This window comes from Corylus avellana, chromosome 4 (assembly GCF_965113065.1).
Source record: "Corylus avellana chromosome 4, dhCorAvel1.hap1.2, whole genome shotgun sequence".
Classification (NCBI taxonomy): domain Eukaryota; kingdom Viridiplantae; phylum Streptophyta; class Magnoliopsida; order Fagales; family Betulaceae; genus Corylus; species Corylus avellana.
The window spans coordinates 8,434,362-8,462,105 of NC_142493.1; the positions used below are offsets into that span (position 1 = coordinate 8,434,362).

The 27,744-nt window shown below is 37.6% G+C and overlaps 1 protein-coding gene and 1 pseudogene across 4 annotated transcripts; both read right to left on the reverse strand.

Moving 5' to 3' along the window:
* Positions 1–938: 938 nt before the first annotated feature.
* Positions 939–26,048, reverse strand: LOC132177005 (MADS-box protein JOINTLESS). Of its 4 annotated transcripts, XM_088515079.1 has the most exons (9): positions 25,903–26,048; positions 25,707–25,796; positions 22,561–22,626; positions 22,366–22,465; positions 22,246–22,287; positions 12,530–12,568; positions 12,342–12,401; positions 4,945–4,998; positions 4,153–4,448 (listed from the first exon to the last, which is right to left on the reverse strand). In XM_088515079.1, exons 2-6 carry the CDS (start codon positions 25,712–25,714, stop codon positions 12,560–12,562), a joined length of 225 nt encoding a protein of 74 aa, XP_088371205.1. In that variant the 5' UTR covers positions 25,715–25,796; positions 25,903–26,048; the 3' UTR covers positions 4,153–4,448; positions 4,945–4,998; positions 12,342–12,401; positions 12,530–12,559. The 4 variants fall into 4 exon arrangements, with proteins under 4 accessions (XP_059445174.1, XP_088371205.1, XP_059445172.1 ...); XM_059589191.2 differs by lacking the exons at positions 4,153–4,448; positions 4,945–4,998 and adding an exon at positions 939–1,348; XM_059589189.2 differs by lacking the exon at positions 4,945–4,998.
* On the reverse strand, positions 10,960–11,078 carry LOC132180125 (5S ribosomal RNA; annotated as a pseudogene).
* Positions 26,049–27,744: the final 1,696 nt, after the last annotated feature.

Consider the following 27,744-nt stretch of genomic DNA (forward strand, 5'->3'; position numbering starts at 1 on the left):
CTTTTTCTAACGCTGAATTCTTTGGAGGAGGTGTCTCTTCTTGGTAGTGTTAAGGTGGAGAGGAATATGAATAGTCATATATGGGAGATGGTTCCTCTTTATGACCTAAATACTACCTAAATTAATAGATAATATCTAGTACGTTTTACTCGCAAGTGCACAAGATCAAACGATAGTATAGTGCAATAAGTACGAGATCGATCCTACGAGGATTGTTGATTTTGTTTTAGAATTGATAAAAATATTAATTTGTCACTAAATTAATATTGTGAAAAAGAACTAAAAAGATATAAAGATAAATGAAAAGCTAAAGGTAGGACTTTAATATCCGCCACTAATCATACTTAGATAATATAACAATATGACAATGATCCAATCATATTGTGAATACTTAATGTTTGCCAACCTAAGGGTACGGGTGTCTACTCCTTAAGCTATTAATTTTCTTAAGCAACGAATTAGGCATGGGTGTCTACTCTAATTCTTTTCTTTCTTACAGGATTTAGCATAGATGTCTACTAAATTGTTTTTTAAGAAAGCATAAATCTATGGAAATCGACAAATACATGAGGCCTAAGACATGGGTGTCTACTCCCAGTTTCCTATGTTGATTAACACAAGAATCCGGTGTGGATTTCTTTTGTTACTTTTATTAAACCCAGGACTCGATCATCCAAATTGATTTAATTAACTAATCCATATCACATGCATATAATGGCCAATCACATACACATGAGGAATTCAAGAAAATAGGGATTAATCAAGTTAAGCAACACAATATGATTATCACCAAGGCGCCAATATTGAAATATTAAATAAATATAATTAGGGCTTCAATCTAGCCCTCCTTAAGAGTTAGTTACACATAATTAAAATAAAACTAAAAAGAAAAGATAAAGAAAGAACCGAAAAGTAGCCTCCAATTTCTTTCCCCAAAGTTGTGTCTTTTTCAAGATGATTATTCTCAAGGTTTAGAGGTCTATTTATAGGGCTTTAAAAGTCCTTGTTACACTAGTAAACCTAGAAAATTCGTAGGGTTTTAGTCCTATTACAAGTGGGACTTGGAAAACCCTAATATGGAAAGAAAGGGAGTATGGTCGTAGCTTCTAGAATTCTCTAGCGCATAGGTGCGCTCGATCGTAGTCAGTGTGCGATCAATCGCAGGACTGGGATCAATCTTGTTGTGCTGGGCGCTCGATCGCATATGCCTTGCGCTCGTGGTCTTCGCCTGTAGTGCGCTTGATCGCAGCTCCCCTGCGATTGATTGCACTACCAGAGCCTCTAAAATTTCCACAATGGCTCTTTTATGCTCACAACTTCCAAAATTGCTTCATTTTCTTCCAAGGACCTACAAAAACAAGGAAAACACATAAAAAAACTAAAAAGGCATAAATTAACCAAAACTAAAGGATTAACACATGTAAGTTAAGGGCTAAAAATATGAATATTTTAGTACTTAACAGTGAAGGTCAATAAAAGACCAAATGTTTGGACCAACAAAGGGCCAAAATATGGGTAACTTGGCCTCTTTTGTTGGTCCAAATGTTTGGACCAACAAAGGGCCAAGTCAACCACATCACGCGCGCCATGCGCCGGTTAGGTTCGGTGCGCGATCTGATAACCGCCAAAGTGGGCTCATTTTCTCTTTATTTTTGGCCCAAGTCAGCCTTTTTTATGTTTTGGCCCTAACCAACCCTAGCCCATTGTCGACCCTTTTGAAGTTTGGCTCATTGTCAGCCCTGGCCCATCATCGGCCCCTTTTGGATTTTGGTCTGTCGTCAGCATCTTTTGAAGTTTGGCTCATTGTCAGCCTTGGCCCGTTATCGGCCCCTTTTTAGAGCTTAGCCCATTGTCGGCCCTTTTGAATTTGCATTCACCAGCCACCTGTCACCGTCACTAACAGCTCGCCAGCCTTTATCTCCTCCGGTAGTCGTCAACATCTACGGCCCGTTCCCCGCCTCCGCCACCGCCGTCATCATTGTTTCTGATTTCAAACTCAAGGTTGTAGAATATTCCACCTTGAGTTTGAGGAGGATGTTAGAATATATGAAAAATATAATATATTTTTCATATATTCCATAATTAGGTTGATATTGAAATATTCTTTATTTATGGGTTGATTATAATCAAATATTGAGATTATAATCAGATTAGGGAGATTTGATTACTATATTTGTATGTAGACTCTACCCTATAAATAGGGACCTTTATGTTGTAGACAAATTAAATTAATGAGCACAATATAGTTCTGAGTGGTAGAAGTAGGTGTCTAACACCGAACCTGTAACGACCCAGGGAAAAGAGCTAGCTACATCTGAACTATTACCCTTAGCACCCATGACTATCTTTATAAATTACTCACTCTATGTGGGCTTTTTCTCATCTTCCTTATAGAGAATTGGGGTGTTACAAACTCGACCTCCTAAATTCCTGACGTCCTCGTCAGGGCCACGCCATGCAGTGTTCTAGTACCACATGACCTGGCGTTACTAGGTGGTTTTGATACTACTTATAACGACCTAGGGAAAAGCGCTAGCTACATCTACGCTATTACCCCAACAGGACTAGTCAATTTGGAACTTCCTTAGAATTCATTATAAAGGCCAATTTCACCTAGTAACTAGGCAACGTGGGACTTAGCACCCATGACTATCTTTATAAACTACTCACTCTATGTGGACTTCTTCTCATCTTCCCAATATGGGACCGGGGTGTTACACAACCGTCTGTAATTCTTTGTGTTCCTTTTTCTATATTGCTTCCACCATATTTCCACATCATCATTATTTTAACATTACCTATTAAAAATTTTAATATGACATATTATTAACGTGAATAAAGAACATTTTTATCAAATTTTTATACATTGTCCTAAAAAGGTTTAGAGCAAAAAACTGTTAAGGATCTCTTCAAAAGTTAAAAAAAAATTAAAAGGATTTTTTGTTTTTGCTGTCATGGTAAGATGTCATATTTTTAATATGTAATATTTTTCAAGGGACATAAATTTCCTCCAAATTGGTTTGGAGGAAATTTCTTTCAACCTAGTCTAATAAGTGTCAAGTGTTACATCTCACATTTTTTTTAATATTTTAATAGTCATTTATTGTCATTTTATTAATCTATGAACCCAAACATTAGTTTTTTAGAAACCCAAAAAGTTGAATGACACTTGTTACTTATTAGAGTAGGTTCAAGGAAATTTTCTTCAAACCAATTTGGAAGAAGTTTGTGTCCTTTTTGAAGTAAATTTGATGTAAGAAATGAATTTCACATAAGTTAATAATAGACCCCACAAATCTAATAATTAATTTATTTATTTTTATAGAAAAATATAATATATATATATATATATATATATATATATATATATGAAGAACCAGTCATATCTTTTATTTATATGATTTCGATTTATTTGAGTGCAAATAGCCACCGCATTCCTCAAAAGAAATTATGACGTATTTGTATTTTTTGGACGAATAAAATTATGATCTCTCGTACATACCAGTCAAATCATCCCAAACCCATCTGCTTGGAGAGTGACGCGTGGTAAAAGCGTACACAGACAAGGATTTAGGAGTAAATTTACTTTATGGGTAAACAATTATTTTATAAATAAAAAGTGCGAATTATGTTTAATGAAAAACATAACTAAATAAGTGGATAGCCTCTGGTTAGGAAAAAACAAAACAAGCACACTTCTAATTTATAATATTTTATCTTTTCCTTATTTTTTTTGAATATTTTATTTTCTAATAATTACAATGGTTTGGCCAGTTCTGCAAGTTTTGGGCTGAATGAGTTTTCTTTTAAGAGAAAACATTTTATCAGGACCATTCTGATAACACCTATTTTACAGCTTTCAATCAATAACCGACACATAAGCAAAAATATAAAAAGTGCACAAAAATAAGTTTAACCAAAATACACTAGATTTTTTGGTGATAAAATCCTTAAAAGGTTAACTTTCTTATAACGACCCCGATGGACAAGTCAATTAACTAGTAATTGATCCCAGTTCGTCTCCCAGCCCTATCCCTAATGAGACAAGACTCAGGGATTTTAACCTCATAGACGAGACACCTCAGCGGAAGACTTTCTAAACTATATGAATAAAGAGCATTATATACACAACCACACATTCATACACTAGAGTACACAAAATACCTCATAATATAAAGATAACCATCAATGTACCGGTCATCAAATCATCATCAAATAAGGTTACAATCTATAATATAATTGTCTTAACAAAAGATCAACAGATTAAATCCTAAGTTTAAGTGAAGCTAAGAAAATAACAATCTCGATCATATCTGCTCGGGTGGTTCCTCCATTAGTCCACATAGAGTGTAATCAAACTGGATCCAAGTCCTCAAAAATTACTCGAATCAGGTCCTACGCAAGCACCCACGTCTACTCCCAATGCATCTTCCTCTAAGATAGCTAAACTGCGCAAGTATTCGTAATGGAAGGGGGAAAAACATAAAATAAAGGGGTAAGTCTAAAGACTTAGTGAATGTTAACGCATATAATGCCCATGCCAGTTTTTGTAATGAACTTTGGTTTTTGTAAAGTATGCAATAGTTCCATCATGACAATTTATCATAAGTGTGATATAGATATAAAGTAACAGTCATAGTTCAACAGTATGGTCAACCCGAGATATTACTCCTTCTCATATAGTAAGCCCATAGCCATTATACTGCACGTACTGGTGTACCGTACCATTTCATACGATGCAACTTATCTTGTCTGTATTTTACATGCATGCTTTTACAAATCTCACTTTGTTAACATATTTAGCACAAAGTTTTTCTCAAAAATGCTAGAGTTCATGTGCAACAAGTATAAATTGTGAGAGTTGCAAACATGCATGTTTTGGTACACAAAATAGACGTGCAGTCATGAAAAATAACAGTAAGCATTGTGTGAGTTAAAACTCACCTGGGTCGATTAAATCCTCCGAGTATTCCTTTCACAAGTTCGGGTCCTCTAAATCTGTGGAAAACCTTCTATTAGTCCTAGGTCTAACTAAAAAAACCTTAGAGCATGAAAACAAGAGTTATTGGACGGCCGACCAAAATAGCGTTCCTTGTAATGCTTCTAACTGTACGTTTGGGCTTGATGTCGTACGTCAGCCCAAAACGTTTAAGGTAGAACCTTATTTTGTCCATTTTTTCTCATATCCTCCCAAATCGATTTCTAAGGCTAGCAAAAGCTTTCTAAGACTACCTATCTTAAAACAATGCTTTAATGCAATAGAAAACATAATGGATCGCTAAACCCAACTCTAAACAACATCAAAGATATAATATGTCTAAAGCTCAAACCAACGTCTAAGCTACTCTAGAAAGCATTAAAAGAGTATAACAACTTAGAAAGAAAAAGTTAGGTGCAGAGGGTTACCTTCAAGAAGCAACCTTCAAGAAAGCATCTCTCCTTCTCTACAAAACACATAATCTCACAAGAACACTCTCACAAAAGGGAATCTGGGAGCTTGGGGCGAGTTTGAACGAGAAAAGGGCGAGGGTAGGTTTAGTATTTATAGAGGAGAAAAGCTGGAGATGCTCACCAACTCTTCTAAAAAGTAGCGAACGTCCGGTACTATTAGGGCATACATCCGATACTGCTTACACAGCGGTCCAAAGGTTGTAACGTACGTCCAGGTATTAACCAGAGGTTTTCCAAAAAGTAGTGTACGTTAGGTGGTCCCATATTGTACGTCCTTGTATTATTGACAGAGTACGGCATACTATTGATAGCGTACGTACGGTGGTCTCTATGCATACATCATCTACTAAAAACAGGAGCGTACGTCCTCCAACCCTAGCGTACATCCGGTTAGAAAGTCCAAATTCCCAAAATGCCCCTCTAGTAATCCTTAGTGACCCGAAACCCAAATTAACCCTCTAATTAAGCAACCTGAGCGTAATTAATTATTTGGGTTACTACACTTCTACCTCTAGATTTTAGTTTTGAATCCAAAAATGAGTTTTGAGACATTCGAAACGGGTTTTGGAGCATTAAAAATGAGTTTTAGGGCATTAGAAACGGATTTTGAGGCATTAAAAACCGGTTTTAGGGCATTAGAAACTGGTTTGAGGCATTAGAAATGAGTTTTGAAGCGAGTCACGGCCGGGCAGACCCGTGGGTTCGACAAGACCCACGGCGTGGGTCTATGGGTCCAGGTAGACCCATGTGTGGGTCTCGCCAAACCCACGACGTGGGTTGGGCCAGACCCACACTATGGGTTTGGCTTGGATCTTGCTGACTACAGATTTTTTTTTTCTCTGATTTGGTGTGATTGTTCTTACTTTTATTTTTTGCATTTTTCTTAAATTTATGATGTGTCACATAGTAATTGAAGACTGTAAAAGGAGTGTTATCTAGATGGACCTGATAGTAGGGACTCTCTTTCTTTAAACTATTTTATATGCTCATTATTTTAAATTATAACTTATCCCAAAAATTTAAATTTATAAAAAAAAAAAAAAAAAAAAAAAAATGTAATCCTTTCATTAATACTTTAAGACTCACCTTCATGTGTGAGCTCAAACTTAAAAAAATTTAATCATTTAATTAATACTTTAACACTCACCTTCACGTGTGATGCAACATGACTTGGTGCGCTACAGCGAAGAACATCAATAAGTAACGGGATAAATAATTCTAGATCTTAAGTCTATCAATAATCTGAGAATTCTTCTCAAAATATAGAGTCTATCTATGATTTCAAGACAAAATATGAAGAAAACTCACCTATGAGTAATTCTTATTCAATAAAATTCAATAAAGAACATAAACTGATAAACAAGAGGCTAAACCTAATAAAATAATGAAATAAAGACTTCCAAAACCCTAATCGTATTAAAACAATGAAATAAAGTCGGTTTAACCTAATCAAAAGGCGGAAACATAGCATAAGGCCCCGTGTACGATCGATCGCAAGGACAAGGGCGATCGATCGCACAACTAGAGGCCTAGTGCGCATAAGTGTCCCCGCGTGCTCTCGATCGCAAGCACGCGGGCGCTTGATCGCACTTCCAGGGGCTCTATGATTTGCATCATTCTCCCCTTGTTGGAGAGAATTCGCCATCGAATTCGACTGGTTCTTTCCACAACCCTTTGGATGTCCAGTCAGCTCATTTCATTCTCCTCTTCTCAAAATCACAACAATGCCACACCCCATAAAAAAACATGATGGTTCTAATCATTAGTAGACTGCGACGATGATGTTGAATGCCCGCACCTCACCTTGCCATGTAGACTTGCCATGCTTTTCTCGTGCCCTGTCTTTCCCATTTGCCATGAAAAATCTTCAAATAACTAGCAACGACCCTGTCAATTTTTGATAGAACATTCCCCGCCGCAATATAGATCTCATCACAAATTTGGTTAGAAGAATTTTACAAAATAGCATCTACCCCGATGAAATCAACATAATTAATTGGTTTAACACTCAAATCAAAGGCTTTATCCTCGGGGCTCTTATCAAGCACATGATGTGTAGAATTGTCATAAAAAATTGTAAAACTATCTGAAAGATTTACCTCTTCCAAGGGTTCCTCTTCTTCATGAAAAATTGCAATACTCTCTTAAAGGTTTATCTCTTCCACTTGTTCCCCCAATTCTTGAAGTTCTTTAGGGCTCTCGTTGTGGAGTGGATGATTAGGAAGTTTAGACCCCGACATCAACTCAAGTTGAGGTTGAATATCTCGCAATGGTGGCACCTCTTTTGGTAATTCTGCTCGTAACACGTCGACAAATCTCCCCAACAGCTTCGTTATCAGTCCCGATACCACTTCCTTAATGCCCCTTTCCTTGTCCGTCAACTCTTGCTTTGCTACAAAGGATTGACCATCCCCTTGTGAAGGTTTTGGCTCCGCCCCTTGGCTAGGTAGTAATGATCTGATTTTACCAAACATAAAGCTGTACATGTTCTCTGTTTCATCATGGATAGCAGCTTTATCATATTTCCATAGCTTTCCCAACAATAGGTGACACGTCTCCATGTCGACCACATCACACCAAACAATATTCTTATACTTAGCTCCAATGGAAAAGGATAGTAGACAACGTTTAGAAACCGTTAACTCGTTTCCTTTCGTGAACCATTCCAACCGATAGAGAGTAGGATGTCTCTTGGTCTCAAGCTCCAACTTGCGAGCTGCTTCCTCCGAGACTATATTCTAGCAGCTTTATCATATTTCCATGGCTTTCCCAACAATAGGTGACACGTCTCCATGTCGACCACATCACACTAAACAATATCCCTATACTTAGCTCCAATGAAAAAGGACACTAGACAACGTTTAGAAATCGTTACCTCATTTCCTTTCGAGAACCATTCCAACCAATAGGGAGTAGGATGTTTCTTGGTCTCAAGCCCCAACTTGCAAGCTGCTTCCTCCGATACTATATTCTCATGACTCCTTGGATCAATGACAAGCTTGACCCCCTTGCCTCCCATGTTGCATATAGTTTGAAATTGTCGACATGTACGTTTAATGTATCGGGACACCGAATGACACTTTATCTCCGCCCCCTCCTTAGGCACCATCTCCACCATCTTTCTTAGGTACTTTTTGTGGAAATTTTCTATTTTTTTTTGTTACCATGAACTATTTGGGTTGCAAGCAACCTTGGAATTCCGGTGTATGGGGTTTGAATCTACTCACCCGCTAATTGGCATGAGCTTGCGCAAGGTGCTGACGTTCCCGCGTTCGGCGCTCCGCAAACAGGCTTCTAGATTCATTCCCATTGTGACTACACCAGTCGGATACTTGGGGTAGTGACGTCTTCAATTTGATCCCTCATAGCTCTGAGTCGATCCTCCGTGTGTTGCTAACGTTCAGCGATAGATTTGCCTCTGCCTCCGCGAATCGCGGTCTTGGTTGGCGACAACAATCGTTCGGCCCACCGCCATGTGCCGTAAACGAATTGCCGATTGCTCCTTACGTGCTGCCTCTGTGCGCACGTGCACCACGTTCATGTCTGCACAACGATCATTGACTGATACCAACTGATGCAGTGTCACTTGGTGGGTTGAAGCGAAGAATATCAATAAGGAACGGAATAAATAATTCTAAATTTTGAGTTTATCTATGATTTCAAAAAAAAAAACATATGAAGAAAACTCACCTATAAGTAATTTTTAGGGGAAACTTCACTAAGGACCCCAAACTTCCACCCGTTTTGAAATACCCCCCTTGAACTTTAAAATTTCTCAATTTAGTCCCTTAAACTTTCAATTGCTTTCAATTTGGACCCGTCCGTCAGATTTTAAATGTCACATGACATTTATACCCCTGACTTTTGTATAAAATTTCAACTTCTAAAACGTTTTTTTTATTTAAAAAAAAACGAAAATCAAAGATATTTTGGTCTTTTTTTGAATTTTTAACGACTAAAATTAACGGAATGGTCCAAATTTAGAGCAATTAAAAGTTCAGAGGACTAAATTGAGAGATTTTGAAGTTCAGTGGGGGTATTTCAAAACGGGTGAAAGTTTGGGGGTCCTTAGTGAAGTTTCCCCTAATTTTTATTCAACAAAATTCAATAAACAACATAAATGAATAAACTAGAGGCTATAAACATGTATTTATAGCCCCAAGACTCCTAAACCTAATAAAATATGACATAAATACCCCCAAAACCATAAATCTAATAAAATAACGAAATAAAGACTCTCAAAACCCTAATCCTATTAAAACAATGAAATAAAGTTGGTTTAACCTAATTAAAACGTGAAAACATAGCATAATGCCCCGTGTGCAATCGATCGTAGGCACAACGGCGATTGATCGCACAACCTAGCGCTTGATCGCACTTCCAGGGGCTATGCGATCTACATCATGTGAGCTCAAACTTTCTTTTAATGTATGAAGCCCAACATGTAAAATATTTAATTTAAATTGGAGATTAATTGACGTGAGTTAGAGTTCCAACTCATGACTTTTGGTTCTAATACCATATTAAATTATCACTTCTCCCAAAATCATAAACAGATAGGAATAAATAAATTTAATTACTTAATTAAATTACAATGCTTCCCTTCACATATGGTCTCAAAGTCCCTTTTAAGAGATGCGGTTCAACACGTAGAATATTTAATTTTTTTTTTTTGAAATAGAATATTTAATTTAAATAAGAAGTAAATGATGGAGACACAGTTTAAACTCAAGACCTTAGCACTTATACGATATTAAATCACCACTTGTCTTAAAAGCTTATACTTATAGAAATAAAAGAATTTAATCATTTAATTAATACTTTAACAATTCATTTTCATATTTCCCTTAGTTGTCACAAACCAAACATTAATAAAAAGAAGCTAGTTGAACTATTACTTCTCTGTACTTTCCATTTCTCATTTCCTTTCTTTACTTTGAGTTTGTCATCAAAAGAAAAACTACTAAGTTCTTGCTATACCATTAATTCATGTCAGAAATATTGTACACATAGAATAAATTATTTGGTACCTCTGATGCACCAAATACAGAATTTACTAATGCACCAAATACAGAATTTAATGTAGTCGTTCCACGTGCCTTTGCTATTGAGTCTTCAACATTCTTTTCCGGCCAGGTGATAGAGTAAGCTAGTATAGTACTTACTATACCCGCAATCTAGGTGGCTCATCACTCAGGAAAACCAGAGAAAAAGCTTGTATATACAATACAAAGAGCATATGTTCATGGTATTTAGAAACTCAGCAAAAACACACAATCGTGTCTTATCCATGACCGTAACCTTAAAAACATTTGACAATCATGTTCTCTCAATACATCAAACCTTAAGGATTTAAAAAACATTCAAAACAAAATATTTTAAAAATCATCCATCAAATCATGTAATGAATTTCATCAATGCACACGCAAGGTTTATGCTATCTTGAGAAACATACCTCAAACACATGCAAGTCAAGCAATTGTTTTTTTTTTTTTGAAAATAAATGAGGGGGTGCAACACGAGGACTTCCCAGGAGGTCACTCATCCTAGTACTACTCTCGCCCAAGCATGCTTAATTGCGAAATTCTGATGGGATCCAGTGCATTAGTCCTGATATGATCGCACCCGAGTCAAGCAACGTTAGTGAACTCACCTGGTCCACAATGCATAATGAAGTACACAATCCCATGAGTTTCAAAATTATCAAAACAAGGTTTTAGAGAATTTCAAAATCATACAACAAATCAATGTTTCTATAAAGTCGACATGAATGATCACAAAAACAATGAATCAAAGGAGAAGTTTATTGAAAATCAATTGGGCACCAAATCCTCACAGAAATCTCATTGTGGCATTTTATCACACATGTGGCGTGCATTAAAAAAAGCATGTAAAGTAAAATCAAGTGAAATCTTGCAAAATTTCCTCAATACATGCTCAAAACATGGCAAACCAGCAGTCCCAAATCATTAAACCAATGAGAGATGCATGTATCATGAAATACCAATAAATCTGAAACCCAGGATCATGAACTCGAGAGGAAATAAAAAACTCGAACCATGGAATGAGTGAAAATCATGGAGGAATGAGCATTGATGAAGAACACCAATGTCTATGGATGACTATTCGGACACAAGTACGAGTTGTCAGGTCACCAGTGCCCAAAGAACCTAATAAACAGCTCAATTTCTCACCAAAAAAATTATCTTTCCTCATTACAATGCCCTCAACATCATGCTTAGATGAGTGTCAAGTACATCAACACATCAATGGTCAAATATGAAAGCTATTACACAACAATTTTATACATGTGTAAATAATGAGATGACACTTTCAAGTCCTTTGGCAAACACAGCCACACGGTCCATGCGCGGCCCTAAACAAACAGATGGAATCTCAACCAAATTATGAATCATAAGACACATCAATCAATCAACAGATATATGCACATACAATCCATCAACATCATTTATTTCCCATGACGAAATCATGCACACATGTAGTCAAGGCACCATTCATACAAGACAATTGAGAAAATAAGGATTTACAACACTCACTCACTAAAACCTTCCTTTTCATTTTCCCGTTTTCTCCCCCTTTTTTTTTTTTTTTTTTTTTTTCTTTTTTTTAATACTTCTTTTTTCTTCCTCTAAACCAGAAAACAATTGCAAAAAGGAAACAGGCAAGGCTTGCTTGGCTTCTAATCACCCATTTAGTTAAATGCAAGGACAGATATCCATATGTTTGGTCAAGTTATTGCATCGAAAGTAAAACTATATGCTAAGTAATATTAAAATTTATAATTAGGGTTGAATGATTAATACACTAACTACATATTATAACCAGAATACCAGACAAAAATACTTAGGGTTAGAATGTTGCAAACTTACCCCAACTTGAGAGACGTGCCGTCGATGTGTTGGTCTTGGGGATCCAGGGGAACAGCTGAGCTGCAAATATTGGTTATATTACCTTTGTCATAATGTTAAACAAATTCTCCATCTGCTGAAAAGAGACATTTTCAACAGTTGAGAAAGTAGGAAAACGAAGAAAAAGAAAGAAATTCATGACCTGATACCTCTTTTAGTCTCTGGTTATCCTCCATCAGTTAGACTCCCTGCATTTAAAGGGACAGCAACAAACAGAACTTACAACCCAGCAACAACCTCAAAAAAACTAAAGGTAGGGCCAACCTCAGGCACCTACAACACATCACAAGAGAACAAAACCAACAACATAGAAACCCAAAGAGTAAAACATTTTTTAGAAATACCCCATAACATAAAATTGTTTCTATTAGTGAGTGATCAAGGGCGAAAGCCATATAGGGAACACACTGAGTATAACTTGCAAAGCAATGTCTTGGAACAAGCTCGAAATATTTCTGCTTCTTTTAGAAATAACCTCAAATTCCTCTTTTTCCAAAATCAGATAACCGTTAGCTTTGTGACAGTCCTTTCCCAGTGCTTGAGCAAACCACTGCGCATACAAATACCTTGGCAAAAGGAAGACAAATTTCTTTGTATCCCAGAATTGTCGTCATGATTTGATTTGATTTGATTTTTTAAAAAAAAAAAAAAATTGGATGAGTGAGCATTATTTTACTAATCAAACAATCAGTCTACAACACACAGTCCAGACTTAACTGGAACTTGGCTGCGTAATTGTTAAGTGTGGAGCAATTTGTAGAAGAAGGTTATTTTCTTGTGTTTGAAGATTTATCATGTTATCTGTATAAAAACAAAACCAAGCAGGAATTGTAATTTTCTTCTGCATTATTTCTAACAGTAATAACCTGCTGCTCAACAAAACTCTACACCTCTACCAAACAAATTCGGAAATTCCTACTTACAAAAACCAACTGCTTGACATCACAGCAGCTCAGACACCTACCAACTACCATTTACTCAAACGATTTCCTACACTCTGAAACCACCTCCTACAGCAAACAACTACATAGACATTTACAGACTTCCTCACACAATCTGATAAACAGCTTTAGTTACAAAGGATTCGATCTTGAAACCGCCCATCTACAACACAGATGCTTAGTTATTGTTAATTTCTTGAATTTCCCAGCACCCATTACTCGAGTCCTGATTTCCCAATAAATTCAATTGAGAATCCGCTTCTCTAGTTTCACCACATTACCATGCCTTATTTCATTAATTTGCTTGCAAATGTGATCAACTACAGCCCCAAAAGCTAATTTACACAAGATTACTCTTAAGCTTTTGCCTTTGAGAGATTATCTATCACACATCTTCTTAATACTTATTCCAGATTCTCTTATCGAAACTACACTAAAAAAAAGAGATGATCCCTTCCTTCTATACACCCTCTGCAGAAAGAGCATAACGTGTCTCTTCAATGACCCCAGCCAATTTAGCAATCTCTCCCCAGTAGTCAAGCTGTTTTTGATTGCAAGCCACAAGAATGTCTTAGAATAGTTAGAGAAAACCATACCAATTTTCACCATTTAACTTCAACATGCTTCTTTCTAAGAACATCCCATGTTTCAATACTCGAATAAATTCCTTAGAAATTACTCATATATATAGGTTTCTCAATTTCAGTTCTTTCTACCAAATCCAGCTTGCTTTGTATTCTAACCAGCTCTTCCAATCTTGCCGGAGGCCAAAACCATTCTCTACCTACCTTTTTGTTGAAATATATATAAAATACTAAAATATGAAAGAAAAAGAAAATAGAGCGGAAGCAGAGCGAAACATGTGGGCTACATCTTGTATATTCAATGTATCAAACAATATTACATAACTCTCTAAAGTAGTGACCAAGAAACCCAAAAGTAGACCTAAATTAATTAAGGAAGAGAATAAACCTTATAAGGAAATATAATTACAGAGAACAAAAATATTCTAACATAAAGAGAAATAACTTGTTAAAGAAAATATTAATAAACCTAATTTAGAAAATATAAAATATTCAAACATTAAAAAGAAAATAAAGCGGAAGCGGGGAGAAACGTATGGGCTACATCTTATATATTCAATGTATTAAACAATATTACATAACTCTCTATTTATAGAGAGACAATGAGTAGTGACCAAGAAACCTTAAAGTAGACCTAAATTAATTAAGGAAGAGAATAAAACTTACAAGGAAATATAATTACGGAGAATAAAAATATTCTAACATGAAGAGAAATAACTTGTTAAGGAAAATATTAATAAACCTAATTTAGAAAATATAAAATATTCCAACACTTTTAAAACACTTTCCAGCAGGTTAGCATTAACTGAATTTCCTACATCATACACTGCTCCACCAATATTCCACCCCCTACACCGAAGATGTATACTAAGTGACTTGAAGATGTTGTGTATTTTGGTTTTTCAAGAGTTATTTTACACACGGTAATCTGACCTCTTGATTTTCATACGTGTTTTACTGTTTAAATCTTCCTTAAGGATGCTTAGTTGTTTATCTATGAAAAACATGATTTGTTAAATTGTTCTTTATATAAATGAATCTTACCTGAGAGCATGAGGATTTTTTGATAAGTAAAAATTTTATATATCAAAAGCGCAGAGGGGCGCAACCCATATACACGGGAAGTATAAATAAAGAGCGCCTAAGAGGGAGAGAAATGAAAGAGGAAGTCAGAAAAATTAATTACTAAAGGAGCTAGCCAAGCGGCCGTCCAAGAGTAAAGAGTAAAAAAGAAAAGATGAGTCAGTTCCTCTATAGTCCTAGTAGAGTTTTCAAAACATCTAGCATTTCTTTCAATCCATATACACCACATAAGACATAGAGGGATTATCTTCCATACTAGCGCGCTTCGAGCACGACCTCCCGACCACCAGCAATAGAACAAATCCCTCACTCTGCAAGGCATAACCCACTGCAACCCAAACCGACTGAAAGTAGTGTGCCAAAGAGTTCTTGTGGTTTCGCAATGGAGAAGAAGATGATCTACTGACTCTCCTGACTTTTTGCACATGCAACACGACTCCACCAACACAAGGTTCCTCTTACGCAGATTATCATGAGTCAAAATTTTGCCTAGGGCCGCGGTCCACCCGAAAAAAGCCACTCGCAAAGGCACCTTAGTGCGCCAAATACTCTTCCAAGGAAACACCTCCTGGTCAAAATTAGACAAGGCCTTGAAGAGCGACTTAACCTCGAACTTGCCTTTCCTAGACAAGGCCCAGCAAATACGATCCACCTTACCTACATAGATCTTGCACGAGTACAACCGACCAAAAAAAGGAGCAACCAAATCCATCTCCCAATCCTGAACGGGTCGCACAAAAATGACATTCCACTCTACAATCCCACTCCTCCAAGTAAAATTATCCTTCACCCAAGCTTCTTTGTGTCTAGCGATGCTGAACAAAGATAGGAAGTCTTGCTTCAAAGGATTTTCCCCACACCAAATATCATGCCAGAAACGAACTTTCGAACGCACCCCTACCTCAAAACGACAACCTTTGGCAAAGGAACTCCAACCTTGACGAATATGCTTCCATACACCCACACCATGAGAACCCGAAACCTCCTTCGTGCACCACCCACCTTCATGGTCTTCGTACTTGGCTTTGATAACCTTGCACCAAAGAGCCTCACTCTCATTCGCATATCTCCAAAGCCATTTTCCCAAAAGAGCTTGATTAAACTGATGCAACTTTCGAATACCAAGACCACCATAATGCAAGGGACGACAAACTTGATCCCACTTTACAAGATGCAACTTAGCCTCATCTCCCATTCCTCCCCACAAGAAATCTCTTTGGACTTTCTCAAGCCTTTTAGCTACACTCATGGGAATCGGAAACAAAGACAAGAAGTAAGTCGGCAAATTAGACAACGTACTCTTGATGAGAGTTAAACAGCCTCTTTTAGAGAGGTACATCCTCTTCCAACCTGCCATTTGACGCTCCATCTTCTCAATCACATCATTCCACATAACCGTGTCCTTATACGACGCCCCAAGAGGGAGACCCAAATACTTCATGGGCAAATCGGCAACATTACACCCAAGGATATTAGCTAATACCCCAATGTTCTCCACCTCTCCAATAGCCACAATTTTAGACTTTCCAAGATTAACTCTCAAGCCCAAAACAGCTTCAAAACATAAAAGAATGAGACGCACATACCGGATTTGCTCGAGAGAAGCTTCACAAAAAATCAAGGTATCATCAGCAAATAAGGAGTGAGAGACCTCCAATTCCGAGACAACCCTATCTCCCACCGAGAAGCCTGTCAAAAGTCCTTGGTCAACCGTAGCATTCACCATTTTACTCAAGGCCTCCATAACAAGCACAAAAAGTAACGAAGAGAGGGGATCCCCTTGCCGAATTCCCCTCAAACTGCTAAAGAACCCTTCCGGAGAGCCATTCACTAGAATGGAAAATCTTACCGACGTAATACACCACTCTATCCAAGCCTTCCACCTCTCCCCAAAACCACACCTATGCAGCAAGTACAAAATAAAGTCCCAATTTACATGGTCGTACGCCTTTTCCAGGTCCAACTTACAAATAACACCTGGCACCCCTTGCTTCATGCGACTATCCACACATTCGTTTGCAATAAGAACCGAATCTAGGATTTGTCGGCCCCCTATGAAAGCATTTTGAGAGTTAGAAATAACCTTACCCAGGACAGTTCTCAACCTAAAGGCAAGAACCTTAGAAACAATTTTGTACACCCCTCCCACCAAACTTATGGGCCGAAAATCCTTCATCTCCACCGCATCCGCCTTTTTCGGTATCAAGGAAATGAAAGTAGCATTCAAGCTCTTCACCAACTGCCGTCTGCGATGGAACTCATCAAAAACCGCCATAACGTCTTGTTTAACAACACCCCAACAAGCTTGAAAAAAAGCCATGGAGAACCCATCTGGACCCGGAGCCTTATTACCATCCATACCTTTTATCACCTCCCAAACCTCCTTTTCCTCAAACTTTCTTTCCAACCACCTACAATCCTCCTCATCAATAGACAAAAAAGGCTGGTTGTCCATTCTAGGCCGCCATGAACTTTGCTCCGAGTATAAATTTTGATAATACTGCACCATGTGATCTTTAACCTCAACTGGATCATCGGTTAAGACACCATTAACACGAAGCACTTCCACACGATTGTACCTGCGATGAGAATTCGCCATCTTGTGAAAGAAATGAGTATTTCGGTCCCCCTCCTTGAGCCACAAAGTTCTCGATTTCTGGTGCCAGTGAATCTCTTCACACAACAAAGTGTTCTCCAAAACTTTCAACATATCCGCCTTTCGAGTCTTCTCCTCCTGATCTAACCCTCTCGACTTTGCCAAATCATCCAACTCTTGGATACCTCCCATCAACTCCTCCTTTTTCCTCCCAATATCGCCAAACACCTCCTCATTCCATTTTTTTAAATCCATTTTGAGGGATTTCAATTTATTAGCTAACACATAGCTAGGTAGACCCTCGAAAGAATAAGATCCCAACCAAGAGCGAACCTTGTCGAGAAAACCTTCGGCTTGAGCCACATGTTCTCAAATTTGAAATACTTTTTACCTCCGCAATGAACCCCACAATCCAGAGAAATAGGGAAATGATCGGAGAACATGCGTTGAAGTCTTCTTTGTGACACTACTGGAAAATGATCTTCCCATTCCGAGGAAAGCAAGAACCGATCTATTCTAGACCAGGTCTCATTTTCTTGATTATTGGACCAAGTAAATTGTCCCCCCCATCATCGGAAAGTCCACCAAATTGTTCTCCGAAATGAAGTCCGAAAAGTCCATCATGTCCCCAAAGTAATAAGAAGCACTAGAGCGCTCACTAGGGAATCGAACAATATTAAAATCCCCACCAAAACACCAAGGAACCTCCCACACATTCATCAAACCAGCCAACTCTTCCCAAAGGACCCTCCTCTCCACATCCTCATTCGGACCATAAACCCCTCCAAACGCCCAAACCCAGTTGTCCTCCACATTTTGAAAAGAGCGTGCTAGGGTGAACTGCCCCACACACTCCTCCTTACTCTCCACCACCCTCCTATCCCACATCATTAACATCCCCCCCGACAAACCATTAGACCCTTTATACTTCCACCCTACATGTTGACCACCCCAAAGACTGTGAACCACCTCCCGGGAAATAGTCTCCATCTTGGTCTCAATCAAACAAACTATATCTGCTTTCCACTTCTTCAAAAGACCCCTAATACGCAACATTTTTTTAAGGGCATTCAACCTTCTCACGTTCCATGCTACGATGTTGAGCTTCATGATCCACCAATTCGACCCTTCCCACGACCCCTACCTTGCATAGAGATCGTATGGCCCCTGTCAACTAGAATAGCACTTCCTGAAAAGTCCCCCAAATCAGAGTCATACTGCTTCCTGGCATCTTCAATAGAATTGAACAAAGCTGCCAACTCCTCCTTCCCCTCATCTGAAATACCAATTTTTGGGCAAAAATTGAGACAGCTTTCAACTACCCATTTAGGAGAACACTTTCCTGATCCTAATTCCTCCAATCCGATTGTTGCTGAGATACTGTCCTCCTCCCTATTTGACCCAATCCCAAATCCAATTTCTTTGTCCACTATGAACCGACTGAAACAGATTCGTAGCCTCCCCCCGACATACCCCTGTCAACATCCCAGAGTTCCGACGAGATGAAAAGGCCACCGAAGACTGATCTGAGGCAGAACCTGTGTCCTCACCTGCATCGCCTATCTCCACAAAGCACTCCGGCGAGCCCCCACCAGCATCTCCAGTCTCCATACGGCGCTCCGGCACACTCTGTGTGTTCTCCGGCGAGAATGGTGTCTCCGGCACCTTCTGGATAGTTCCCGACCACGACCCTAGAATTCCTTTCGCCTGCCTAGAAGCCGAAGAAGAGGCTTCTAGCGAGCCCATCAATGCAGCTTTCCACCTCCGCGGCCCACGTTTCCTCCTCCTATAAGTCACCATCGCTTTTTCTTTTCTGGTGGGCTGTGCCTCTCTCGCCAGACTTATAGAATCCTTGCCACCAGTGTCGACAACCGCCTTGGAAACTTCTTCAGCCGCTGACCCAACTCCCCTGATCTCTGATGCGACCTTTGCGACTACCGACGATGGAATTACCGACCTATCTACATCAGGACGCAAGCCATACGTGAATTTCTCCTTCTTCGTCGATGCCATCTCTTCTAAGCAAGCTGCTCCTAATGGACCATCATGACCTGGGTTATTAAAACCCATACCCAAGCCCACCGCTCCTTTAGGTTTAAAAACCGAAGTCTTCTTCACCCTCCACCATTTTTTGGGCTTTATAAGTTTCCTTTTCAGCCCAGACCCACCCGCTGGGTTTTTGTCTCCCTGCCCAGGCCCAAGCCCACTGCCCTCCATAGTCTTGAGCGCCATGTCGATATGCGACAACCCCACGTCATAGTCTTGTTGCAGATGCTTCAACAGCTCCGTAACTTTGAGGAGCTCGAGACTTACCTTGGAGTAGGTCTGCCCAGCAGCATGGTGCCCCTTCCTCCCCTATCCTGTCATGCGATCAGAAGCAGTCATCGAGACCTGCAACATCGCAGGTGTTTGTGAGTTACTCGCCGAAGCTCTAAACGAACACCCCCTGCGACCATCATCCATCTCGCCTTGTCTTCTAAACTCTGCAAATGCTTGGACGTAACTCACCGGACATACAATCCTCGTCGGAATCACTCCGGGATCGCCGCGAGCCCTCTCCGAGTCAAGGGTCTTCGTCGAAACCACAGCTTTCCTGCCAAATTCATAGGTTTTCTGTCCCATATGACCAGAAGCAGTTTTCGGCCACCTCTGCACCTTTTCGAACTGTTTCTGGCCGTAATTACAGCCATCCTTAGTTTGCTTCGACGATAGTCTCACTGCCTCCGTGTAGCTCCTGTGTCCCTTGACCTCCTTATCACTCTTTTCTCCCCTGAACACACCATGCTCACTGATCACTTGAGGTTCACGTAGAGAAGAGTTTGCCACTCTCATCTCCTCACTGAAACAATCCCACCCTATCCCACGCCTACCCTCTGGAGTGATGATCGAGCCACACCTTCTTCTTCCATCAAATTCCTCCACCGTCAGAAAACAACCATGCCTATTAGCACACTTCTAAGCAATTATTTTGGGATACCCAGCTCTTGACTGATCCCAAAAGACTTATGAGTTATCCATTGCTATCAACTCTTTCACAATTCACACCACCCAAGCTAGCTCATCTTTCTTCAAGAAAATGGACCTTCTAAGTCTTTTGCTCCTCTAAAAAATCCTCACCCCTGATGCCCGTACCTTAATCAGCACTTCAAACTCCTTGGATTCCACCGACCACCTCCTCGAGTCTGCCATGTTACAGCCTAAACTGACCCCAGACCACTCCCACGCACCACCCATGCGCCGACACAAGGCAGGAATGGATGAGAGAGAAGAGAGAAAAGTAGAACTATCAACCAGTGAGTTTTACCCTTTGGATGCAACTCATTGCACCGTTTAAAATGATAAAATGATAACTTTATATTCCAGAATGACAAAATAGTTAAATGACTATAATATAGTGTTTTTAATCACTCATTCCATGATTTTTTAACAATGGGTTAGGTGTAATAAATAAAAGTTACCACCTTTGAATGTTTTAAACGATATATGAGGATGGATTCGGTTAATATGTGAATTAATGATGTGTTTGTGTTCTAGAACTTCTGTAATTAGGTAAAAGCTAAGTGGTTGCATGAAACTGGGGATTTAGGTTCCTGGGTTTATAGTTGCAGTCCTAGGAGAATGGGCATTCGACCATGCCTAAAAATGGTTAATTACGGTTTTAATGACATATTAGGGTTTCAACCGCATGATTAGAATTTTATGTGCAAAGATTATGACTTTTAGTGTCTTTGTGTCTATATTATAGTGTAATTTGCAATGACGGTATGCAGCAATATACAGAGCATCAGTATTATGCTACATGTCCCTCAAAATAGCGTTAACCCTATTGAAAATGGGTTAAGGGCTCGAATAGGCCATACAGAGGAAAGCTGTGATCAATACTATAATCTATTTATTATGCATGTTTCTCCCTGTATGTATAAGAAATTAGTTACCGAAATTATACCTATTTAACTTTAACAACTTTAACAGATACAACACAAGCCATGACATGATTGATGAAAATTAGAAATTGCTACTTAAGGCTCATTACATAGCTAACTTCGTGATAATTTAATTACTAAGCTGTGGACTTACGCAGTTACTTTTCACTGTGAAACACGTCGGTGTTTTGCATATTAATAGGTTTACCAGATTTTAGAATGGAGTATTTTGCTAGGCTGGAGATGCTAAGTGAATGACTCATTAGGTTAGTGGATTTTACTAACTGCCTAGGCAGTTACAGTTAACATTTTTAACCAATAACCGCTAACTATAACCACCTTTCACCCCTAGTTGGATGCTAAGTGAAGGACTTATTAGGTTACATTTTCTTAGTATAGTTAGAAGTTATTAATTGTTCATGGTTACATTTTAATTGTAAGCTATGTGTTTATATTCAAGGATAGATGATGAATTGCCAAAAGATATTTAGTGTTAAATTAGATCATTTTTATTTCGTTTCCCGCTATATGATATACTCTAATAAGTTAGTGTTCAAGGTAATAACATCCGTTAATTACCAATTAATTTGAATTGAGGCATTGCCCTAAGTTAATTAAATAAATTGATTAATTTTGGGGCGTTGAGTATGAAGGTGTTTTACATTAATATTCTATATTTTTTCAAAATTATAATAATTGCATGAAATGTTGTAAAAGATTTGCAGTCTGAAACATTACCTTCAGCTCAAAGGCACTGACCTTTTCTCGAAAGCTTTCATCCTGAAACATGTAAAACCTTCTCATGTCAACAGAAATTTCAGTGCTCCATTATAATGCTAGCAAACAGAAACAACAAACCTTTTCATTTGAAACGCGGATCAAGCCTACTTGGAGAAGTTGCTCTAATTTATATAGTTCATCTATATTCAAAAGTTGGAGCTCGTCTCCCTTCATCTTTCTGTAAGGCATGTAATCATTTTAACGTTAATTTAATGTGTAAGGTGCATGTCGTCGTTACAGTAACAACTTGATAAATCAATGTCGTTACAATACCTCAGTTCATGAGTCTTCTCCACAATTTCATTGCTCAACAAGATGGAGGTACTGTACGTTGTCAAGCTAAAAGGGGACAAAGAGTAGCAATTCATGAAGATTTTTAGTATATGCTCTGTATGCAAGCACTTTTATCATAGAAATAGTTGCTAAATTATCTAGGCATTTCTTACCTTTTATTAGTAAGATTTTTAGTAGTTTGTTCTCAAGGTTGTTCAAAAAAATGCATCTAGCTTTCATAGTATGGTACCACTTTCTTTTATATATACGTAAGTTTCAAAGATTTTCATTAAAATTTCAGATAACAGTTTAATAACAATCTTGAATCATGTTTCCTTATGACAATGATACAGCTATACCTGCATTAACATTTATGTATAAATTAAGGAAATAAGACTGCAAAATAATGTAAATAATGTAAACCCATAAGTTTAGAGGTATAAATCAACTATTTGAAGAAACTTTTAAGATTTTTATTGTTAATTAATCATAATATAAAATCACAAAGGGGAGGGTATTACGTTGTCGATAATGTGTGGTGTCCCACATCGCCTCGGTATGGAGATGTAGATGAACTTATATTTATACTTGCACCCTTCATGACAACAACGCGTTTTAAAGTCGTGATGGTCATGATCTTAGCAAACTTCGCAGTTAAGCAAGCTTATGCGAGAATAGGACAAGGATGAGTGAACTCTTGGAAAGTCTAATTCGGAGGAGTCAAAAGCGGACAATATTGTGTCATTGGGAGTGGGGCGTTACATAATGTGTTTGTATTATGAAAGGGATTGTAAGGAATGAAGGGAAGCCACTTTTTTGGAAGTATCAAGTGCATATTTGTTATGCAGATGACCTAATTATATTATATAAGGGGAATGTTCCCTAATAAAGGAGTGCCTAATTATCTAGTATGATTGATACTGTTAAGGATTAATTACTGGATATTTTGGGCTACAATGTACATTCATTCCCTATTAGGTAGCTTGGCTCATGTTTCTCTCCTCGACACTTGAGAAGTGTGACTATAAAGACTTTTGTGAAAAAGATAGTAGATGGGGCTAGGAGCTGCGTTGGAGAGTTTCGTCCTTAGTGATCATATTACAATTCTTGAATTCTATTTTTGTATTCTATTCAAACCTTTTGGTTCTCTTTATTCATGCTCGGGTCGTAAGTGCCACTTCCCGTTCCGGATCAGTAGTGGACCAACATGAGCATGAATTTTGTGTTGGGATTACTAAGGATTTAACGAGATAATGAGTCCACTTTTGTTGTGGTTGACCGGTTTTCTTAGATGACTCACCATATTGCATGCAAGAAAACTTCCGGTGAATGTAGCTGAATTATATTTTCAGGAGGTGTATTGATTTCATAGATTGCCATTGTTCATTGTTTCTAATCGGGAGAGACATGGGGTTTCTTAGCCATTTTTGGAGATGTTTGCGGAAATTGTCCAACAAAAAGCTTGATTTTGGTAGTGCCTATCATCTTCAAACCGAACGGCAAACGGAGGGTGTTAACTGCTCGTTTGGGGTACTTGCTTAGGTGCATGGGATCAATAATTATTTCAGCTTGAGTTCATTAACAGTTGGTCTACAAATAGGAGCATCGGTTTTTGTCCTTTCTATATTGTCTACGGGACTAACCCTTGTGGATTGTTAAATTTAGCACCTATTCCTAATTTGAAGCAAGTGAATGCTAAAGCGGAAGATTTCTTTTTACTCGGGTTTAGGAAGTTCACAAGGTTGTGGCTAAGCACAAAGCCATTGCTGAACATAAGAGATGTGCTATAGAATTTGAGGAAGGTGATTTTGTCTGGGTTGCCTTGACCAAAGACTTAGAAGATTGGAATGTTGGACATTATTGAGAAGATCAACTAAAATGCGTACCGGTTGAAAGTTCTAGGCCATACCAAGATGTCCGACAAGTTCAATGTCAAAAATGTTGACCCGTACACGGGAGACTCATCCTATAAGCGTTCAAATTTGAGGGCAAATTCTCTCCAACTCAGAGAGGATTATGTGGATTAGACTAGCTTGAATTCATGAAGAAAACAGGAGAAGACGTGCATGTTCGAATGAGCCCGCTGATTGGTTTTAGGACAAACTTCCAAGGAGTATTGGTCAATCTAGTTGGTATCAATTGATGGATGGTCTAGCTTGTTCGACCAAGTGCTACAAGTTACATCAATGCAAGATGTTCGGTTGATACCTTGTCAAAGTTCGTTAAACTCCGAACTTTCATCACAAGGTTCCGTTCGAAGGGGACTATTGTTTTTTCATATGCGAGTTGGTAGTTTCGTTTTATGTTTCCTTCCTAGTTGGGTTTGGACTTGTCTTTTTATATAAGTTGGCTAGTTGGCTTAGATGGCTTAGATCACAACTTATGGTCGGGTTTGGTTTCTTCTACCGACCACTAATGGTTGTGTCGGTAACCCTTTCAAGTTTCGTTCCGTTTATGGAACGTTGCCATATTTAACTACCTCCATTGGCTGTATAAGTTCGTTTGATGGGTCGGGGCATTTATTTGACCAATTTCCGACCGTTTTTAGGATGACTTTGTTGCCTTTGTTTTTTATTTTCTTGTAATTCTCCTTTCCCTCCCCCCACATTGAATAGAAAAAAAAGCATATATATACTCTCTATTAATTTATGAAGATATCCTTATAGAAATGCTGTCAACAGAGGGAAAATGCAAAAAATACAGAGATCGCTAGGCATTAGAGCAAGAATTGAAACACCTAATTGAAGTTTTACAATAAATATATGCAAGTTTATAATATGGGGAAAAGAAAATAAAAATAATAAGCAACGAAAATTTTTCGATTTAATGTGTCATAGTACAGAGATATTTATTTAAGGTGTCATAGTACAAAGATATTTATTTGATGTGTCATAGACTCATAGTGCATTTATTTCAATCCGTCTGGTTTGTTCAGCAGCGGGCTCTCACAGAAAAATGGTGAATCCATATGCATGAATAAAACAATCTAAAGGCATACGCAATAACATATTTATCTATAAGTAGAAAAAGGTATTTCTATAAGTGGAAATATGCGTGAGACAGAGAGAGAGAGAAACCCTAGAGAGAGAGACAGAGAGGAGCTTTCCAGAAGCAGAAACGACAGAGCGTCTAAGAAAGTCACTTGCCTTGCCATCGTCTCGTATCAGATCAAACCAGTAACTTGGATTCAGCAGATCTTCTGCAAGTGTTCTACTCATCATCATCCTAAACCATTTCTGTAAATGAAAAAAGGAAAAAGAAACATGAGTTTTGCTTAGAAAAATACAAATATCCGTTTTTGTTTTTTTTTTTTTTGCCAAATTTAGCCAAACCCTGGCCTACCATCTTGCAACTTGCTTTCATTGTCTGGTTTTGTTTCTTTTTTTCACTCACTGTATGTTTGACAAGGCCACCAATGGTTTTCTCCTAAAGAGAAAGAAAGAGAATGTACGGGAAAACTAGCTTCGCCTAGACAATAAATTTTTATGGATAAGGATCCCTTGCCATTGGATAGAATTTCTATTTTTTAAAATTATGTGAATTTATACTTTTATTTATATAAAAAAATTTTAAAAAAAAAGGTTATTTATGAAAAAGATGATATATTATTGATGTAAATTAAGTATATTTTTATTAAGGACATAAATTTTCTCCAAACCACTTTGGAACAAATAAATATTCATTAACCCATTTAAAATAATGTCAAGTGTTTATAAATATTTAAAAGGCACATTAAATTTAGTATAAGTTAGTAAACTGTTATTAATGAGGTTAAGAATTTAATGTGACTTTTAAATGTTTACAAACACTTGCCACTATTTTAAATGAGTTAAAAGATATTTCCTTAGATGATTTGAAGAAAATTTCTGTCATTTTATTTGGTTCTTATATTTTAAGGATAAATGTAAAATCGGTATTCGTGATTGGCGTAAATTACAAATAATTCCATGCTGTATTAAAAATAATTTATAAGTCTTCAAAGTTGGACAAAGTAACAGTTTACTCCTTAAAATCAATTTTCGTCGTTACTTAGTAAATTAACTTAATCTCTTCTAATTTTAAAAAATAATATATTATTAGTGTAAATCAATTATATTTATGTTGTAAAAAAGTTTAAAGTAAAAAACTATTACGGGCCTCTTCAAAAGTGAAAAATAAAATAAAAAAGTTTTAAATTTTTTTTTTTTCTCTAAAATGTCATATTTTTAACAGTTTAACATTTTTTCAAACCGTTTACTTAAAAAAAAAAGGTTTATTTATTTGGTTTTGTTTGATTTTGGTGCAAATAGCCACCGCATTCCTCAAGAGAAATTAAGATGTCTTTGTTTTTTTTTTTTGGACGAACAAAATTATGATGTCTTCGTACGTACGTAGAAGTCAAATCTTCCCGAAACCCTCCGTTTGGGAGAGTGATGTGTGGTAATTAAGCGTATACAGACTACAGATAAGAGTAAATTTACTTTATGGGTAAACAATTATTATTTTTACTTACAAACAAAAAATATATATATTATTTTTTATAAATAAAAAATGCGAATTATGTTCAATGAACGTAGCTAAATAGCCTTTGGTTAGGAAAAAAAAAAAAGAAAACAAGTACACTTCTATTTCATTATATAATTTTATCTTTGGGGTAACTTCACTTAAATCCCTTAAAATATCTCGTCTTTTGCAAATATCTTTTTAATGTTTAAAGTCTTTTATTTTAGTGTATTGAACTTTTGATTTTTTCCAATTACCCCATTTCGTTAGAGATTAGGGTTAAATCAGATGGTAGAAAGGGTAAAAAAACCTTTATACCCCATAAATTTTTAAAAATTTCAAATTTACCTTTATTTACAAATAAAATAATTATATTATTATAATTATATTAAAAACAAAGTAACCATTGTTGACCCCCGGCAAGTCACTTTGTGACTAGCCATGGGTCTTTGGGACCCAACGGAGGGTCTATGACCCACGATGGGTCACAAGTGACCCTCCGGGAGGGTCACAATGTCACCCACTCTGGGTCATTTGTGACCCATCGTGGGTCACAAAGACCCATGGTGGGCCACTAAGGTGGCCCGTTGGTGGGTTTTTTTTTTTTTTTTTTGAAACTTTATTTACCCCTATAAACTTACGTGCCGTTTGCATACACTTTCTATTGTTCAAAATCTCTGGTATATTTAATTTTTATTTCCT

Bases quoted from the DNA above. Each gene is read 5' to 3' on its own strand.
- LOC132177005 (XM_059589191.2), bottom strand. The intron at 22,466-22,560 runs GTATTGTAACGA...CATGCCTTACAG, and splicing joins GAGAAGACTCATGAACTGAG to AAAGATGAAGGGAGACGAGC. The intron at 22,288-22,365 runs GTTTGTTGTTTC...TACATGTTTCAG, and splicing joins TCCGCGTTTCAAATGAAAAG to GATGAAAGCTTTCGAGAAAA.